A 20,725-nucleotide genomic window follows, 5' to 3' on the forward strand; every position below is an offset into this window, starting at 1 on the left:
TAAAACAGATGAGAAAGGAAAATGTGAACTTCCTATAGCCAGGGAAGAACTAAACTGAATTCTAAATGACACGAGCACACCCAGGCATTATTTACAGATAAGCCCCAGTTTCTTACCATCTTACTTCAAAAATATCTATGTCTGTGTGCTTGCTTGTCTGCATTTACCACATACATGGAGATTCCCTGGGAAGCAAGAAAGTGGCATCAGATGCCCTGACACTGGAACTACCTGATATAGGTGGTGGGAACCAGACCTAGGTCCCCTGCAAAAACAGAAAGTGCTCTTAATCGCTTAGCCATCCAGCTCTTCAGCACCTCCATCATAAGCCTAAAAGGCACACTAAGTAACATCTTTGGAGAGCTAAGTGTACACTTGAGAGGAAAATCACTCATTTTACAAAGGCAAGGACTTGAGGTTGAGCCTCAGCACTGCCAAAAGCAAAGACAAAAGAATCATTTTTTAACATTCTATAACTCCCTTGGGAAATTGATGTCTGGTTCATTTTTGTCTACACTTGGACAGAGAGTAAATATCTACATTTACAGATATACATAAACAAGCACACATATGTTTAGCTACATAGTATTTTCTACTTTTCTTTGTCTTTTGGCCAGTTTTTAAGTTGCATTTTCCCTATGACAAATATTCCTTTGAGGGCTTTCCCTTCTTTCTTTGCTTGGAGATAGCTTTTATCCTGCACATCTTACTCTTCGGTTTGTGATACAAACTCACTATTCATACCTCTGTTAAAAATTCTACCTCAAAGGAGAATTTCTGGTGACTCTTTTTTTTTCCTTAAATCAAAATACAACTGTTTTCACTTAAATTTTATTTCCATGATGTAAAACTATATCCTGCAAGGCTAAACACCTCTGCTATAATCAATTTGAAGAAATGAGTAAAAGATGCCATCTGTTCAAAGCAAAAGAGACTGCCCAAGGTTGTGAGAGGGCTTCCAAATATTTAGCATTAGTCTATAGTTACTGGGTTTCCCCCCTACATTTAGTGTTTTCTATTTTCACAAAAGTCATCTATAAATTTAGACTGTCAATTCCTCATTAAATGCAAAAGGAAGAGGTCTATTTGTCTCTTCATTTGTCTCCAGACCCCAAACCCTTGTTCTTTGTTCAGCCATTTAAAACATCTGTCTTGTTCACTAGCCTGTTTGACCTACCTCTTTGTCATCAATAAAGCAGGTTGTGCTCCTGCTTTATGTCTACCCAGCAACATTCTTTCTCTTGGCAATTTTTAAACCATTAAACTTATAATCTCTGTGTACATTTGATCAAAATAGTACTTACTTATTAAAATCATAAGTCAAGCCATGTCTCACATCCAAGTGTTCTTTTTAAACATATTCAATCTCACAGAACAACTGTTAAGCAATTAAAACTATTGACTCATTGCTTCCATGCTGCTTTGGTCAAGAGCAGCTGGCATAGATGGTAATCCCTTTGCTCCCATAGATGTGTTCAACTGGGTAACTCATGCTTCATTATTGTGCCACTATTAGCTCACTTGGGATCTTGCTTGGCTCCTGTTGCAAATATGGGGTCCAGATCCAGGCTTCAAGAGGGAGTGGTGACGCTTCAGGATTTGGTAACATGCATTTACATAGTCCAGACTCCACACAGTCTCTCAGGTAAGATTGTTTATGACACAGTAAGTTCCAACTAAGAGCTTAGATTCGTATACTTGAAGAGATTATATTTATTACTCACTAAAAATCAAATCCCCACAAGCCTGAACTGATACTGGCTCAAAGGTTAATGGTGGGAAGGTCACTTTTTTATATTCTCTTCTGCCTTGCAACAATAGTAGTATATACTTTAGAACTTACAGACACTCCATCAGGTATTAATGAAAATAAGGTCCAACATAATAAATACTATAAAGATGTCCCAGGGACTACTGTTGGTTGGCTTATTACATGCTGTGTCACAGTGTGGTGCTCACAGAAACCTTACAAAATTAAGGACTATATTATCTTTGTTTAATAACAAAGAAAGACACATGAGTTCAGAAAAGTTCAACAATTTGCCCTAGGATATAAAACCAGTGACTTAGTCATCTGTGTTCTTATCACCTGAAATATGTATTTTAGTATAGTACCAAACTCTAGGGATTCCAAGGACAAAAGCTTATGTGGTCTAGTATGAATTATATTTGTGATCACTTAAGTCTTCCAGAAAACTGTTCAAGATACATCTCTTGTCTGACTTAATGCTTAAAGCAGGAACCCGAGGGTTAGATACATAACCACGAAGGAGAACCAAGTCCATTGGCTTCTCTATACTTTCAGAAATCACCAAGGAAAGTCTAGTTTTTTCAGGCTTACATCACTGGCTAGGAACATGGTCTTTGATTTGATTTGGTGGGCAGACAGTCATTTTAAAAATGAGATACATCTCCTTGCCTGGCTCAACAAAGAATTTGGGTGATGTAGAGAAAGGCAAACAATCCAAATTCTTACTCAATGTAGTGGCTAAAACAAATTGACTTCATAAATGAGAGACAGAATGGTGACCACTAGAAGTAAAAATAAGGAAGAAGAATAAAGACGGGGAAAGGGATTGTATGTTTGAAGAACGTTGGTGAAGGTGTGGTGGAGAATTACAAGGCAAGCAAGCCAAGAAGAGTTAGGGTGAAGGCGCTCAGAGCTGCTTTCCCAAGGAATCTGCTGTAAAGGACAATGATGGCCTCCATCTTGCACAGAAATTCAGCACAAAGGAGTGTTTTTTCCCTAGGCTGAGATTTCTTCAAGGCAGGAATCCAAGTATTATCTATTATTTTAACCTGGGAAGAACTGTATTCTGAGAATCAGAGTCCACAGCCTCAACAAGTTTTCTACTACAAAGTCAGCCCACAATTAGAGACCATTTGACTGACATCACTGGCTATATTTCCAGGTTGGGAAAATAAGCAAAAACACAAACATATTTATTTGCTGTTCACTGTTGTAAGAGCTTTGCAAACAGTTTGAAGAAATCCAAAACAAAGGTACTGGATGGAACCCTAGTGTATCTAACTTCTTCAGTGACCCACATATGGTCACTTCGTATTCATCAGTTTAGGCAAGTTGGTTTACTAACAGACTCATCTGGAAGGTCAGAGGCTGAAAATACCACAAGTACCAAAGCATCTGTGGAACAAGTTGTTTTCATGGTTAAAGGAGACTATTTCCCAAAGACTTGCATTCAGACTTGGCAGAAGCAGAGATCAGTTTGGCAATATGAAATGAGAAGAGGTATCTTCCTGTAGAAGCAATACCAAGATAACCATGTCAACATTCAGGGCCCAGACACCCTCAGGAGCTCAACAAAGACCTTCATCATATTTTGTCAAAGATGCCTTTGCATTCCTATCTGAACTTCGAAGTACCATGTTTTTGTTCCTTGCTAGTCTACATTAGGAAGCATAATTTATTTTGTATATAGATTAGGATAAAGGGGAGGGACCTGGTGAAGACATCTTTCTGCAAAAAGAAAAGAGCAATTCCATCTGGAGTTCATCTTAGAGAAATGGAGCAAACATGATATATGAAACCATTCACTGATTTTTACACCTTATCCTACTGACACATCCAAGAACTGCAAGAGCAAAGAGTAAAACTAAGGAAGCCATTTCCCTAGCAGCATCACATTTATCTTAGGCTATAGTTTAACTTCAAGTTATATACAGATTAAAACAGCTCCATAATGTGATGTCATTAGCCTGTTTTTCCTATTCTGGTTCTTTTCTTAAAATATTTTGTAGGTCACCAAGAGCAGGTAAAACTAAAGCAAAGATCATGCTATTCTAAGCACATGGTTTCCCTGGAGGTATAATTGAAAACACATACTTTGAAGTTACTAGCTGTAGAGGTAGAAATCTGTTTGATCAATTGCCCAAAATTCAGTTCTAGGTCACCTCGCTAAGGTCACTTTCCAGAAAGTCAATAACAGAGCATCTGGAGATTGCTGTGTCACAAAAGCAACCGTGAACACCAAGTCTTCTCAGACATACAACATAATGCCAAGTCATCCCAAGTGTGTATGGCATTTTTCTGTCCATATCACTCTATTGCCAACAGACATATTGCAGTATAGTGCTCTCTAGCAGCTGCCCCTTGTGTAGACCTCTCTAGTAGGTCCAGTTATCACTAATCCACTGATTAAACATTTTAAGACTGGCTTTGACAAAACATGCCAGAAATTCCTTCAGGGTAATTAAAACCACCCCTGTGTCAATACCCAAAGCCCATGAGATCTTTCATGTGCAGAAGGGTTGGCTCTGGCCCACTGGCTCTAGGACATTTTTTTTTTTTAAGCTCAGATGGGTTTTTCATCACTGCAATTCATTTTCAATGACTCATCTAAACCCTTGCCTAGCCCACTATGAGAAGACTAGCTGATGTCAGAGATATCATCTTACATCTCTTGTTTTAATCAAGAGACAAGGACTAAAAGAGGACTGAACCAAAGGCCAAGTTCACTGTTAATCCTTTTACCGAACCTTTCAGGTAAAAGACCTGAGAAGTATTATTGCTGCAAGTCACTGCTGCTCCAGAGTTCCAACTGATTTTTCGTTTAGGGAATTATTGTGCCATCAAAGTAAATGAATGAACTCAGGTGAATATCTGCTACTTTGATATCCAGAGGCTCACCTTCCAGATACAGCATGCACTCTATGAATTATTTGTACAATGAAAGCGTATTGTTTTTATTATATAAACAATGTGAATAGTTGTTCAAAACTATCAAACATTATAAAAAATCCAGAGAGAAATTACTTAACACTTTGTCAGCCTGAAACAACTATTATTAATATTTTGATAGTCATCTTTTTATAGACTAATATTTACACATAATTTGATATAAGAGAACCCCTAGTGTACACAGCCTTTTAATCATGACTATAGATACCTATAATTTTCCTTGAAATATGAGGGGAAAATTAACATACAAATGCAAAGGAATCATTTAAAATAAAATTTGGTATATATCTAGTTCATGATTGTTGCTATTTTGATGTAATAGGTTCTGAAAGAAAAAGCACAAAAGAATATGTACCAAAAGAACTAGTCTTGTAGATTTTATTTCAGAAGTTTCTTATATATGTACTTTTGATAAAAGTGATTTTGCATATAAGTATTAATAAAGTTTTTTGTATGCATTTTATCATTTCTTTAAAAAAAAGAAATATGAGGGGATTGTATATAAAAGATATTTTGCTTATCATAACCAATATTAATATTTTTTGTATTTTTCCTTATAAATGACATAGAATACTGACTCATAAATGTAAGTGAGGTTTCACGGTCAGTAAATACTTGCTGAATGTTCAAGAATAGATTGACAGAATGAACAGAAACCAATGTGTAAAAGGGCAACAAGCCAGAAGAGAGGCTGGGTGCTTACAAAAATCACTTAGTGCATCATTTGACAACTTCCCTGTGTCTTTAAACTTTAGCTGGGGTAAGAGGGCCTGACTTTAACATCTTCAGAGGAATCTACAAGTCTCAATTCCAATGCAAAGAACACATGTAAATCTCCTTTGAGCCAAGCTACTGTCATCTGGGGGAGGTCAGCTTCACCCCTTTGAAGAATTATTTAATCAGGACTTGTTGACTGTTTATGTCCCCTTATGCAGGGATAGGAAGAATCATGAGACCTTCATCCAACTTCTCCCTATCACTGTTGTTGTATATATTTCTTCCTTAATTGCATGTGGCCTGGGGGAGAGGTTCCATATAATATATATGTAGAGGAAGGAAGACTAGGAAAAGGGAGATCCTCCTAACTCATTACAGGGAAGGCCTAATTCCTGCTGGGTAAGGCATTCTAGGGGCAGCCTGCAGAGGCAGTGGAGGGGTGGGCACTCAGACCTATATGAGAAACCTTTCACTAATGGTCTGTAAGGAAGCTGGATACACTCATTGGTTCCCTAGAGTGAACTTTGACAGAATTATACCTCTGTTTGCCACTGGAACCTTAAAAAAGAGAGTTGATATGAGTTGTTTTTACACACACACACACACACACACACACACACACACACACACACCAAAAAGAATTTTAACAACATCATGCAAACAACTGCTATTCTAACTGCAGTAGAATCACCTACTTTCAGATGAAATCAAGTTGATAAAACCTTTTCTAAGGATCTGCATGCCCACCTTGTCCTCCATGCAGTAAACTAAAAAGCTGAAGTGAAATCATTGCCTTCCAGAAAGGTCTGTCTTATCAGGGAGAGAATATGCAGAATCTGCCTTTCCTATGGCTGACTGAAATTGGACCTCAGCTTTCACGTTTGTGAAGCAGGAATAATATCTATGCCTTATTAAATTGTGATTATCAGATATCTTAGGGCATTCAGGGATATAAACACTTTGGTGAGAAACTAAGGTTTAGGAACAGAGCGTGTGAATACCAGGAAGTGAGGCAGTGCACAGAGAGGCAGAGTAGTGGGACCCAGCTAAGCCATCTTAGGTAGTTTGACGGTGGATGGGTTCACACTGAGAAGATGAGCAGACAGTCAGGGACATTAACATTTATAAGCACAGGGGGAACTGTGAGCAGACGAACCTTCTCAAAGGGCAAACAAAAGACAAAAAAAATGTTTTGCTTTTTCAACATGTGCCAATGTCTAGATCAAAATGATCCCTGTGAGGAACTCAAAGGCATCCTGCTTGTCAAATTACTGGAAAAAGAAAAGGTCCTAGTTTGCACAGCAGGCTCAAACCCAAGTTTCTAAGACTTCTGGGAAAATACCTGATCAGAAAATTTCCATTTCATATTGTGCTGAGGAAGCTCAGACTGACTAAGCATGTTGGCAGCAGAAGCTCAATATGACAATCAGACTGCCTTTGTGTCCCCTCCCCCACCCCCGCCCCAGAGTTCAGGTTCCGCTGCTGAGTCCTCTGCACTGTTTTCTTCTCTGGCCTTGCACAGGGGGCAGTAGATAGGGATGTTAGACGCCATCCCATAATCCTAGGAGAGTGCTCCCCATAGGGGAGCACTCCTCCCTAACCAAGCCACAAGTTACTTTTAAACCAGCACCATTGGGGAATTTCCAGAAGCATGTCCTCAGATCTGTGCAGCCTTAATCCCTCCTATCTTAATTCAAGGTGGAGGAGGGTGGTCTTCTTGATAGATTTAATGTTATGAAGGGCGATTTTAATACTATATTGAAAAATCTCCATTGAAACTTATTGTTCCTAGAAGATGCCTTAACATTCATGATCTTAAAGTATCCTTGGGTTCTTTCCCACCCCCATACTTATTAATTTACTCAAAAAACTATTTGTCTATCTATCTATCTATCTATCTATCTATCTATCTATCATCTATCTATCTATCCATCCATTCCTGCATCCATCTGTTCACCCATCCACCCAATTTTAAATTTATGAACTGTACATGTAGACCATATACTCTATTGATACTTCATAAAATGTTTTAATGGCAAATGGCCTTAAAGAACTTGGTATCTTGACTTTAAGACTCCAAGGCAATGCCCCAAATATCCAAATCAAATGTACCAGAACCTCCAATTGACTTTCTACTGTAAAAATCAAAGACAGCTCAAATGTAGACAGCTAGCAAGCTTTAAAAATGGACTCAAGACCACTCAAAGTATAGCAGCCATGATAATTTTTTCATATATATCAAATGAATCTGATTTACATTATTTTTCATTTCCACCAAATTACACTATCAATTTTTGGAGAAAACTAGCAATGTTTGGAAGTCTCAAACAATGATAAATAGAATTTCCTTTTCTCAGCTTTGCCTGAGTTCAAATTACATTCAACTATATGTTCATTGTATAACCAGAAAAATTAAAAACTACAGCTTTTAGAAATGTCAAATTTGTGCCCCAAGAGAGAGTAGCTCATTAAACAACCACAGTGCTTGTCACACTGGGTCAATAATTCTTTGAAGTTACCTACTTACCAGTTTGAGGAAAATTAACATTTCTGGGTCACCAGGTTCTATATGCTCATCTACAAATAATGCCCGGGAACCATGAAAGTAATTTTATTTAACATAAGTGAGCAACTGCATCCTGGGGAACAAGCTGCTCACCCGTGCACTTAATGGTTTAGCATTGAGCCTGGCTCTTTGCTCAGAAAGGGTAAAGGAACCAGAGCTCGAGGAGAGATGTGTCCAAAGGGACTGGATTAAAAATCAGTGAATACATGTTTATGACCTTTTCCTTACTCACATCCCCTATAACTTCCCTGAGATGAATGTAAACACCTTAAAAGTCCCTGGGAATGAAAAGCTCAGGCAAACTGTAGCCAGAGCAGAGGTGAGGGTGGACCACAGAGGTTGCAAAGAATTCACCAGGACAGCTATCTTAGGAGGCAAGTGATCAATGTCATCTAGAAACCTGGTTGCTTGTGTCATGTAGCTCAGCACCTGTGCCTTTAGAAACTTATTATAATTTAAAGTCACAGCTTACTATTATCGTACAATCATAACAAAAATTGGCATAATTTGAACTTATAACATTAAGGGAGTAGTAAAATTATGATTCTACTATAGGATGCTATAGAATACCACCCCCAGATTGAGTCCAAACAGACCAAAGCCAATGCCACATATGGTATCATATTACAAGTCAAACACAAGCGCGCGTGCGCGCACGCCAGCACGTGCACACATACACACATACACACATACACACACAAAGGAGGGGGGGAAGGGAGCAAGCAAGGGAGGGAGGGAGAGACAGAGACAGAGAGAGAGAATATGAGGATAACTGAAAGGAAATACATAGAATTATTGATGTTAATTAATCTGGAACTAAAGGTAAAATTGCTTTTCTTTTAGACTTTTCTCTCCATACTGAACACTCATTAGCATGCATCTACTTGCTTCTCTCTTAATTCCAGTGCTTTTTCATACAGCATTAGTCTTACTAGAACACACCCACTGCCACAAACTATAGTGGAAGAGTTGAGTTATTGGGATAGAGAAACACACACACACACACACATTTTTTTTTTTAAATCACCTTACTTCTATTTGAAACAACCATTTTCTTCCTCTTTACCCCAGTCTTTTTCCATTTACCCTGATATGTACTGAAATAGGCATCAAGAGATTTGAGAACAAACACAACTGGTTCTCAATATACACAACTCAAGAAGAGAAGCCAAACTGTGCCGACGCCAGGGACTCGCCTCCTAGAGTCGCTTTATTACACGTTATGATCCTGGCCCAGTTTTTAACACTTTTAAAATAAAGTTTTGTGTTAGTGTACAAAATAATGGGTTTCATTATGCCATTTTACATATATTTATCAGTATGTCTTGCTCATATTTGCTCATGTGTCTTCTCTCCTTCCCTCCCCCAAATAGTTTCTCCTCTGCTTTCCTGTGTTGTGGATATGTAATGTATAATGTAATCTTCTGTAATTTAAATATGCAGAGAGTTTAGTCTAGATTTCACATAAGAGAAAACATGCAATTTTTATATCTAAACCAAAAGCATGTTTTCTTAAGGAGAAATATAAGTATGCGTCAATATTTTTTTTATTGTACATGCCTCTTGGACATATACTTTCAGTGATATAATTTTTTATGAATAATTTAATAGGATGAAAATGTTGCAGAGTATACATTATTTTACAAGTACATAGGTGTTCTATAACAGTAGTCAGTGAGCTTTTCCTGATAAGGACCAGAATATATGCATATGTGTGTGTGTACACATACATACATACATACATACATACATACACACATATAAAATATACGTTATTTTGTACACTATCACCAAACTTAATTTTAAAAGTATTAAAAAATGGGTCAGGATCCTGACTTGTAATAAAATGATTCCAGGCGGTGACTCTGGTGTTGGCACACTTTATCTTTTCTTCTTTAGTTGTATGTTTATTGGGAACAAATAGTGTTTGTTCCCGAATCTTTTGATGTCTATTTCAGTAAATTTCAGGGTAAATGAAAAAAGACTGGTGGAAAGAGGAAGAAAATGCTTGGTTACATGTTTTCAAAACATGACAAAGAACCAGAACGTTAAATGTAGTAGACAACCACCAACACCAGCAGCAAAGGTTGCTCATGAGGTTACTGTGTATCCACACAAGCTCAAGTCAATAAAAGTACTGCGGTCTTTGCCATAATGTGTCTGGGGCATGCAAGAAACTAGAGCCCCAGACGTGAAAATCATACAAGTCTGCTTTATATTTTTCACTTAAATTAGTGAATGTTCTTCTTAAAAGGGAATGCTTGTCATTATTGGTGATGCAGCTTTTGAATTTTCTCAATTCTGTGTGGGATGAGAAGAATTCTTTAGTATGTCTGATATATATATATATATATATATATATATATATATATATATATATATATAATATTGCCTTGTCCCTTGCCATGTTTTTTGTAATTAGAAAAGCCTTGGCAAAGATACAAAATCAAAGAGCCACCCAGGTCACCTTTTGACAATATAGAGGCAAACATGGTAGCTAAACACAGCCTGGCATGTGTAGTTAACTACATTTGTAGAAGGGCAGAGTATCATCTGCTCAAATAAATGGGAAGATATTTTGAAACAAGGATAAGGAAACTTCAGCAGACCCCACCCCTGACACACACACACACACTCACAACACACACACACACACACACACACACACACACACTCACAGCACACCCTACACTATTCTTGGCAATACATAGCTTTGTTTAGTATTGCATTAGGGGATGTTGTTCTCTACATTGTGACTGTGTAGGATATATATTGCGGCCTGCCTGATTTCTGAAAGGGCACAGGGGATTTATAACCCTCTGTGGAGTCTTTGGTGCAGAGAAGGGAGTCTATTGTGCCTGTCAGATCCTGTCATGGAGAGTTCAGCCTCCCTGATTGGCACCTGCTCTTTCCTGTCAGAAAAGCAAGATGAGCAGCACCCTGCTCACCAGATGGTTGTTTGTCCCACCAGCCACCTTTACTGCATCCCAGATTCACTCCAGCCCAGGGCTGTCTCCAGCACCCATGCTGCAAGGCAGTTCCTGCCAACAACTTTGCCAAATGGCTCCTCTCAAAGTCATGGGCTGCCCAGACAGACTGGCTCCTCCATCTGCAGCAACTTTTGGCAAAGAGACATTTCCCTTTCTGGCTCTACCTCCTGGCTGCATCAGAGCCTTCTTGCCAGGAGAGTGATCTGGCACCTCGGTAAGCACAGCCAGACCTGGAATTCTGGAGCCGTTTAGAACTTATGCTGGTGTCCTCTCTCTCACTCCCTGATCACAGTGTCTGAACATACCCAGATGATCAAGAATGTAGACAGAGATTCAATGCAGACATTTACAGCCAATAAAACTACAGATTGTTCCTTCTCTCCCCCACCTCTACCCTCATCATTAGTAGATTAGGAAACGGAAACCTCAGAGACCAAAAGTGACTAATTACTGTGGTCGGTTTGGGAAACCTACCCAGGGCTTCTGATGTAAGTCCCATACCAGTGAATTGTCTTTCAATTTTTTTTCCTCATTCACTTTCAAATTCCTGATAAAAACAGGACCCTTTGTTCTGGTGTTGAACAAGAAGAGTATTTTGGAAAACTGTCAGCATCATGCCTTCAGTTGTCAGAAGTCATGGTTCATCCACTGAGAAGAGGTGGTCTATGGTAGTGTTTTGTCAGGCATTTGGAATCAGGCAGACTTGGATGTGATTTGTGTTGCATCTATTGTAGTGTAACCACAACCTGCTTAGGATAAGACGAATATCAACCTATGAGACTGTGAGGATGATGGGAAGATATTCTAGAGGCCTGACTGTCCATGGAATACATAAATCCTTCTCTAACTGCCAACAATCATTCTTGTTTATGGATATGTCAGGTCCATGCATATTTTAGACACAGTACTGCATGTATGGTAGTGGTGTACCTGGTGCTCTCCTTTTTCTGGTCCTTGTGGTTAATTGTCTAATAATTACATGCAGAATAAATGGGGGGAGGGGAGCAGGCCAAAGATGTCTTCTTGCCATCCTACTAACAAATAGGAACCAGCATCTATTTCATCTTTAAAACCAGAAAAGAGAACTTCTGCTCAAAAACACATATGTATTTAGAGGTAACCACTGTGGCAGCATCTGTAATATAAAAACTGAAGTGGCCTTCCATCCATTCACAAGGAAATTCTAAGTAAACTGTGGGTACAGTCATAACATCTCCATTAAGAAGCCAACTAGGAAGCACAGGCAAAGAAGAGTTCTGACATGGAAAGCAGCTTTACGACTATAAAAACCGCCAGACAAAAACAACAGACAAATAAAACAGGCAAGGTATACCCATTTTAGTGAGCAGCTCCATGAGGCACACACCACCTAAAAGTTTTAAGCTTTCTCTGGCCACAACCTGCCCACCTCTAAATGCCACACAGTCCACAGTACCCACACACCCTCCTTCATTGTTTGCACTTGTCATAAGTCATTAAAGTTTATCTGAGAGTTTGACTTCCCAGTATGGCTCATTCATTCTCTAAAGCCAGTGAATGCAAATTAGTTTTCTAAGGATTTCATACATGCCTAGCATTGTGTCACTCTTAATTCTTTCCTTCGTGAATGTGGCACCTAAGAAACTGAGGGTTCTTGGGTTATTTATGACAAAACTTCTAGTGACCTTGTAGACCTTCTTTGTGTTTTCAATGGAGAGCTGAGTCAGGGCTCCGAGCGAGGGTTTTTTTTTAAAAGCCCCATTGGAAAGACAAGAAGGAAACTGGGGAGGGAGAGGATGACAAGCCAGTCGGAACCTGTCTTCTTGTCATGGAGGTTGGGGGAGTGGGCTGTAGAGCAGCTTTGGCCTTAGGTACCTTCACATTTGTATCTAGGAAGATATCCTAGACAATGTATCTGCCACTCTTTCACTGTGGTCCAGGTGCTGATGGCAGTTGTCACTGGTCTTTGCAAATGGGTGCCTAGAGCATCCATTAGGACTAACTAAGCTCAGCCCAGAAACTCACCGCACTGTTAATGTCTTAGAGTGGGGGATTGAGACACTGAAATCCCTGTTTATAAAAGTCCAGCTAGTTCTCATATCTTGACTGCTTGGTTCCATAAATATTTCATTCTTTTTTATATTAGAGAGTGGAACGAATCTATGGGAATATGTCAGCTATGGACTCTGGCATCCAGTGAGGGAATTTAGCTCCCTCTCATTGAGAAGATAGAGAGTGCCCAGAAACAACATGGTATGGTCTGTTGGGGAAGGGTTGATTTAGTAAATCCTGAAACACTGACTGAACATCAAGTGGTTATCTGCCAATAGGTAGAACTCAGTTTGAATTTTCTCCCCCAAAATCCTGTTAAGAAGCAGGGGGGTTGGACATAAAGCTGTTGTCACAGGCTTGGAATAAGTGTGCTTGCAATACAAATGTATTTTCTGTATGAGTTTGTTTGGTTCTTTGTATCACGGGATTTATCATCTTGAAGTGAGGCTAACAGTTGATTAATGCTACCAGTCTCACAGTTTTCACAAGGAGATTAGACTAGTAAACACAAGAAATGCCTTGGAAACCGCCTAGATTATAGTGAGTACACATGACACCCTCTCTAACCTTGGTGTCTAATTGGACCCTTCGTTTCTTAACTGCAAATGCCAGATCTAGGAATGTCAGTCTATAGCTGTGCTCTTTTCACTGAGCATTATCAATATTTTGACAGGACTGGTGTAATAATATTCACCCCGGGTTCACTGCTATATTTCTGACCAGCACTCATAAAGGGCTTGGGTTTGCCCCTCGGGACCTGGTTGCTAATAATGAATACTTGCTGGTAATTTCAATGCACTCTGGTTATTATGTTGAGTTGCAGAACATTTCCTGTCCCCAGAAAGGTCATTTACAATAGCATAAGGCGTAACAGCTTCTTCCCACCTTCCATTTCAGGTCTTTCTGAGAGCTCAAACACTCATCCATATGCATTGGAAGTACTAAACCCATCTTCCATTTGCATACAAATACCAAAGCAATTGAAGGAACTAGAGGCAGCACTCTGTCTGGTATGGGACATCACCCTCTTTATTTGTCTAGTGCCTTTTCTGTATCTTCATCTTAGAAGCCATCTTCACATACCTGCCCAGATATCCACTATAGTATCCCTTATTGAATTCATGAGGGACGGAGGATGGAGGATGTTTCTTGATGCTGCAGCATCTCACTGGGATCTCAGCTTTAAAGATGTCCAAACTCAACACATCTGAGACTTCATCCTTTTTATTTTACCACACCTCTTACACCATGACCATGTACTGTTATTTGGAAACTTTTGGTATTTGGGTAATTATTCTAATGTGAAGTACTTTTTGCTATAATTTCTTGATTACAAATAGGATCAATTTCTTTCTACCCACTGCCTCAAATTCTGCCCTGAAATAAACTTCTTATAGGTGTCTCATCTATTCATACAGTTTCAAATAGTTTTAATGTGTGTGTGCTACCTAATATAATTTAAATATTATGTCTAGGTCTTTCTTGTGAGCATCAAAAGCAGATATCTGCTTACTTTAGAGAAGTGGGTCTCAACCTGTGACTCCTATGGGAGGTCACATATCAGATACTCTGCATAGCAGATATTTATGTTATAATTAATAACAGTAGCAAAAGTTATAGTTTTGAAGTATTAATGAAAATAATTGTATAGTTGGGGGCCACTACAACATGAGGATCTATATTAAAAAGTCACAGCATTAGAAAGGTTGAGAACCTCTGCTTTAACATCTCAATGTGACACTTTATGTGTCACGGTTCTCTTAAAACTTATCAACTTCTGAAGTCTGTTTCCTGTTTTTCTGCATGGACCCCATGTACGAATTCTCACTGTAAATCTCTGGGAGTTGTCTTCAGCACCAGCTACTGAGTTCACACCCAAACTATCTTATCTAGTAAATCCGGTACAGTCTTTCCTTATAATGCATCTCTAATTCATCTGACTTTCCGTGTCTATTACAGCCACCACCCTGGAATAAATGTCTCCCCCTTATCTCCCAGCTTTCCTTTCTATCCAGCTCATAGTCAGCTTTCTGACCCTACCCTGTATAGCAGCCCGACTGAGCTTTAGAGAGAACAAAACTGATAGTTTGCCTCTGTAGAAAGCCTTTAATGGCTTCTCATCCATCTCTGGATAAAGTCCAAATTCCTTTTGAGCAATGAGGTTCAATGTGATCTAGCCCCTGAATATCTATCTCTTCAGTCTTCTTTCACTCAACATTTTTTAAAGATTTCCAAACAGGAAATGAACAAAACTGCATTACAGTGACCATCTGTGGGCCCTCTTGGGTTTTATCATTAATGCTTTACAGACACTTTATCATCTTGCTATCCCTTTACCCACTCTTTTCTTCTTCCATTAATCGTTCTTGGTTTTGTGTATTCCCAATTAACTACAGACTCTACCCTCATTTTTTAAAATATTCTTTCCATATAGCCTAGACATAGCCATGTTTCCATTCCTTGACTCTGTTAGATGATATTGACTCTCTGGGTTTCTGTACCTATTGCCCCTTCTGCTTAAAATACCTCAGCTCTTGCTAATGTAGATCTCATCACTGAGTTCTCAACTTAAACTGCCAAATGATAATGTATCCTGGGGTTCCAATCTAGGTTAGGCCCTTGTTCCACCATATATGTGTCCTGCATATTTACTTGCTAAATTAATTATCCCTGATATGTCAGGCACCTTATAAAGCCAGAGGCGACGTATGTATTTAAATATTACTGTTTACATCTGCGGAAATCCAGGTGATATTTCTAAAAAGATTAAAGGCAGAATACACCAGTCACTGGAAAGAACTACATTAAGCAGTTACCCTGTCTCCTTTTTTCTTTCTATTAATGATGTGTAAAAAAGACAGTTTTTCTTAAGGCTTCTGGGGGTAAGATGAAGTTTATCAATGCCAAGATATAACCAGCAATTAACCAGTAGTTAAGAAAATTGTTAAATGACAAGTTTCCTGGATAGAGGACCAGCCAAGAGAAGAGTGGTGACCTTTGCCATATCCCTAATAACCCTTCTCCTCACAATCACCCCAAATCAGTAAACAGCCTAAAGCAAGAGAGGATGTTCGATATGCAAACACAGTTGAATACCAATAGCTATAGTGGATTGGGGCTGATTTGTGGTAGGCAATATCCTGAATGCTTTCTCTGTATCAAATATTTTTTTTCCTGTGTCATAGGTTCTAATGTGACTCCCATTTTATAGCCAAGACGACTTAGGACAGCAAAGTTATCTGAAAACCTCCCATTAAGGCACTATTCTGTGACACCATTTGGAAGTACAAGATTAATGTAGAAAATCCACAGACTGCTGTAATGAAGATGGCTGTTTGGATTACTTCAGGAGATGCCTAACATGCAGAAAGAAATTCACCTCTAGATTTGAGGGATCCATGAGATGAGCCTTTGGTTAGGGAACCTTGAGCCCCACATCTGGTCAAGCCAGCACGTTGACTTTACTAACTCCATCTTTCCTCATACATCACCCATGTGCATATTTAAAAATTACTTCTGGAAAGAATTCTACTCCAGACAAAAGCTCAGCTCATACACCCAGGAAACCATTGTCATCTTTCTGGTCATAGGAGGCAGCACACAGAGTTTTCTAGAGAAAGCACTCGGGCTTTAGGCACAGTTTCCAGCTTGAAGATTAGATGTTCCTAAAGGGATAACTTTGTCTCTAGGCCTCAGGGGCTTCGGTTAGCATCCCAGTCTGGGTACCTGGAAATGCATATAGAAACTCAGAGGAGGGCTTGGAGTAGAACCTGGCTGCTGGAAGAAAAAGAGAAAGGTAAGAAAAGGCAGGAGAAGGCAGTGACTGTGATGGCCCACATCAAGGGAGGGAGAGAGGGAGGGAGGAAGGGAAGGAGAGGAAGAGAAGGAGGGAGGGAAGGAGAGAAAGGAGAGAAAGAGAGAGAGAGAGAGAGAGAGAGAGAGAGAGAGAGAGAGAGAGATATCACAGCATTTGCATTGCTCTTAGCTAGATAAACCTGCCTGCAGCTACCACTTACAATGCAAATTGAGTTTAAGTTCTTCACAGTAACTACACCGCAAACCCCTTTCAGCTTTAAATAGAATGCTGCAGTGTAGGCTGATCAGAGCAAAGGGGTAAACAGCAGAGAAACCAGGAAGGGGAGTTAAGGGAAGATGCCTTGCTGTGTCTGGGCAGGTAGAAGTGTAAATGTAGAGAGATAGAGGAAACAGAAAAGTAAGTCTGTTCAAGGTCCCCGAGGACAATCCATCAGTAAGGGAGTTTAAATTGTCAAGAAAAAAAAAGCACCCCCCAAACAACAACAAAATCCAAACTTTTGGGGAGGAAAATTCTGTCCAGTTGGAGTTGGTGCTCTCTCTGGGCAGGCTGGTTCATCGGAAGGGTAAGAAGGCTCTTTCCTTTCTGTCTGGCTCAACTGAATGGTTACTCCATGAAGTGCATAGACCAGGACTATTGGAGAACTTCTTACTCTGTTAAGGTTCTGTTCTATGTATCCCTCTTTCCATATCTGCACTAAGACCAGGTACAGAGGTGGAATACATTGATTTGTATGTACCGGAAAAGATTTAAAGCTCTTTGCTAAAAACCTATACTTCATTGTTAACGATTCCACCCAGAATTAGAATTTATAAAAATGCAGTTAAATAGGTACAAAGGCAGCATTCAAGACCTCAGAAACAATAAAGGATGCCATCTTAAACTTCTTCCTTCTGGAAATGGCATTCCTATACACCTGGCTTCAATGTAGTCACCTACTTGGTTTCTTAGGTTTCCCCTTGCTTGCATAATGTAACAGAAGAAGACACGAGGGGACTCTTCTTTCTTTGTAGTCACAAATACAAAGCTCCTTACCCACCGCAAAGCTAACAGATTCAAGGCTGACCTCTCTGGTAGATGGCATGCTTCGATGTCACTGCTACCTGGTCACCCTCAGTCATAAAGCACAAAGACTTATCATCACACCACTGCTGTGGACATATTTTTTAAGAATCAGCAAGAATGGTATTCATCATGGGACAGAGATGGGTGGTCCACCTTAAAAAAAATCATTTCCAAGGTTTCAGACCTTACAGTGTGTCTGGGTACTATAGACACGTTGGGCTTGCTGGTCCCCAGACATGGTGATGAATGGCAAAAGTATTTTCAACAGCACTTGGAATTCTTCTGTCTAAAATTTCCATAGATCTTTGCAGAGGGTGCCACCATTACCCCTCCCCCATATATGACTCTTTTTATTTCCCTCAGAGATGGTACTCTTACTTGATCTATTGCATTCTTCTGCTGTGATTAAATATTACAGAAATTTTAGCATTCTAGAAGAAGAATCACAGGCTAATGTGTCTTGCTATATTTTCCCTAAGCACTTTTGCACACATTTTCTCACATGGACATTGCCATAGGGCAGTACAACACTTCATATTAGTTCCAGAAAATCACCACCCACAGGTAGAAAATGAAGCTCGAATGCAAAAGTTTTGTCATTCAAAAACTACTAAAACGTCTTTACTCAGTTCCTACACAAAGGGCAGGATGCAGTCCACCTGCTGACTTTCCCTGACTGCCTGCCCAGCATTTAGGCTGATGTCAGAATGAGCTGCCTGAAAGGAGAGAGAGAGCCAGCAAGCGAGAGAGTGAGCGAACACAATTTCACCTCTTGGCAAAGCTCAGCTTGCTGAACCCTCCTGCTTTCTGCTGGCTGTTGATTCAGCAGAAAGTACTGCTGCAGAATTCATAATGGTGATTTTTAAAGGCCCCACGGATCCAGATCCGGTTCCTCGCCCCACGTGTCAGCCTCGTTCGCTCGCCGCGAATCATGATTCCCCAGCTACCTTTTAAAAATTCCTGGCTAACGTACTTTCAAGGGGAGAGGGCTCCCCCACTTTTGCTAAAAGGCCTTTAGGGGTTTTTGATTGTCTGAGCAGGTAAACGAGCGAGCCGGAGAAATGAATGGGCAAGAAATGAAGCTGTACTCTGACTGCAGTCACCGAGAGCCACAACATCACTGTACCCAGAGAGGGGTGGACCAAGGTCTCACTGGGCCCCTCCCTTCTCATCTCAGTCCAAGATTCTTGTAAGCGTCTTGGGACAAGAAGGTGTCATCTGCTTCCTTGGGATCATCTGTCTGCCTGGGAGCCGCGCCCTGAAAAGCCTCATCCCTAAAGGCCATTTTAACTCCCCGGGGCACCTGCTCCACCTGCTGCTGAACTTGGGACTCGAGTCACCGAGCCCGAGCTCGGATGGATGTGCCTTACCCCTAACCCCTCTGGCGGCTTGGGTGAGAGCTTAGCCTGAGCCCCCGCCCAGTGCTCCAGCTCCAGAGCCTGGAGGAGTCTCTGCCACTAGGCGCCTGGACACTGATGGAGCACGGCTATCCGCAACTTGCACCCGACCCCAGCGGCGGAATGCGGCCGAGCTGGCATTACCTTCGGTTGCATAGCTGTGGTCGCGCAGGAAACTGTTGTTGATTTTGCGGGTATCAATGTCCTCCTCCATTGACAGCAGGCTTACTTGCGTGGGAACCAGAAGCCGGCAGACAAGTATCCATGATCCCACCCCGCAGCCAGTCTCACAGGAGAGGGGGGCAGGGGAGCCAGTGGGACTGCACCATGGTCCGAGCCTGAGGAGGAGACGGGGAGGCGGAGAGAGAAGAAAATAAAAACCCGGCAATGGAGCTGTCACCTCCTCCACTCGGTTCTCCGCGGATACGGTGGCTCCTCCCGCACGGTGCGCTCACTTCAGCTCCAATTCCCAGCGAGGATGCTGCGCCTGCCTCCTCTGCCTCCGAGTACCAGGAAGCTCTGTTTCCACCTGGTGGGGTCTGGTCCTGCCCGCCCGCCCAGGAGACGTTCCCAAGTAGGGCCGGGGAGATGCCCAACAGGTTCCCCTTGGCAGGCAGCGGCTCCAAAATGCAAAAAATAAGAACCCTCCTCCCCCTGGGAGAGCGGGCAGCCGCGACAAAATGGTGCCTTTCCGGACCCACACTGCAGTGGCGAGATGGCAGGGGCAGAATTCAGGCTTGCCTTGCTGAGATGAGGGTGCTGGTCCCACGGGAGGGCGGCTCCCGCAGGCGGGGGCTAGGGAAGCTGGCGGGGAGCTAGGCAGGGCGCTGCGGCCGGCGCCAGCGCTCTCGCCCTCACACCCACAGGGGCGCACTCGCAGCTGCTGCTGGTGCTGCTGCTCCTGCTGCAGGAGGCTGGAGGCGGCTGGTGCATTAAAGGCGAGGCTCCTCCCAACCGCGTCACCAGCCCCAGGACTCTTCCCCAGCAGCAGTGGGAGTCCGTGAAGAGGCTGCGGCTGCTCTCCGCTGCAGAGGGGTGCAAGCAGCAGCCAAGGACACCTGGACAGCGAGTGATAGCTTGTAGGTTCACTGAAAAAACAAAAAAAAAGGCGTGGACGAGCTGTTCCAATCTCTCCCCTCTGGTACCATACAGCCAAGGGCAGGGGCTGGCTTGTGCTCAGAGGCCCTTAGCTCACTGCTTTGCTCCTGATACCTGCCTGCACTTCATTCAGGACAGTGTTTAGAAGTAGGATCCTTTGGGTAGAAGTCCGCATCTAGGTCTCTTTTGTTAACCGGATATGATGTATGTAGACTGCCCCTTACTGAAGTTCATGGGTGAGATCAGGAGCTCCAAGCCTGAAGAGAGCTAGAAGAGGAGCTTATTCAAAGCTTAGCCCTCCAAGCTTGGACTAGAAAGCAGAGCAGGGGCCAGAACTTTGAGACTGCC

The 20,725-nt window shown here is 41.4% G+C and overlaps 1 protein-coding gene across 1 annotated transcript in view; it reads right to left on the minus strand.

The window, feature by feature from the left end:
* The window catches only part of Ppp2r2b (protein phosphatase 2 regulatory subunit Bbeta), a 252,962-nt gene extending 232,750 nt beyond the window's left edge, over nucleotides 1-20,212 (minus strand). The window contains 3 exon segments of the mRNA XM_028777169.1: nucleotides 19,424-19,617; nucleotides 20,021-20,079; nucleotides 20,081-20,212. Of these exon segments, the coding sequence (XP_028633002.1) occupies nucleotides 19,424-19,617; nucleotides 20,021-20,079; nucleotides 20,081-20,212 (385 nt within the window).
* Nucleotides 20,213-20,725: the final 513 nt, after the last annotated feature.

The sequence above is a fragment of the Grammomys surdaster genome, unplaced genomic scaffold, assembly GCF_004785775.1.
Source record: "Grammomys surdaster isolate TR1022 unplaced genomic scaffold, NIH_TR_1.0 278, whole genome shotgun sequence".
NCBI lineage: Eukaryota > Metazoa > Chordata > Mammalia > Rodentia > Muridae > Grammomys > Grammomys surdaster.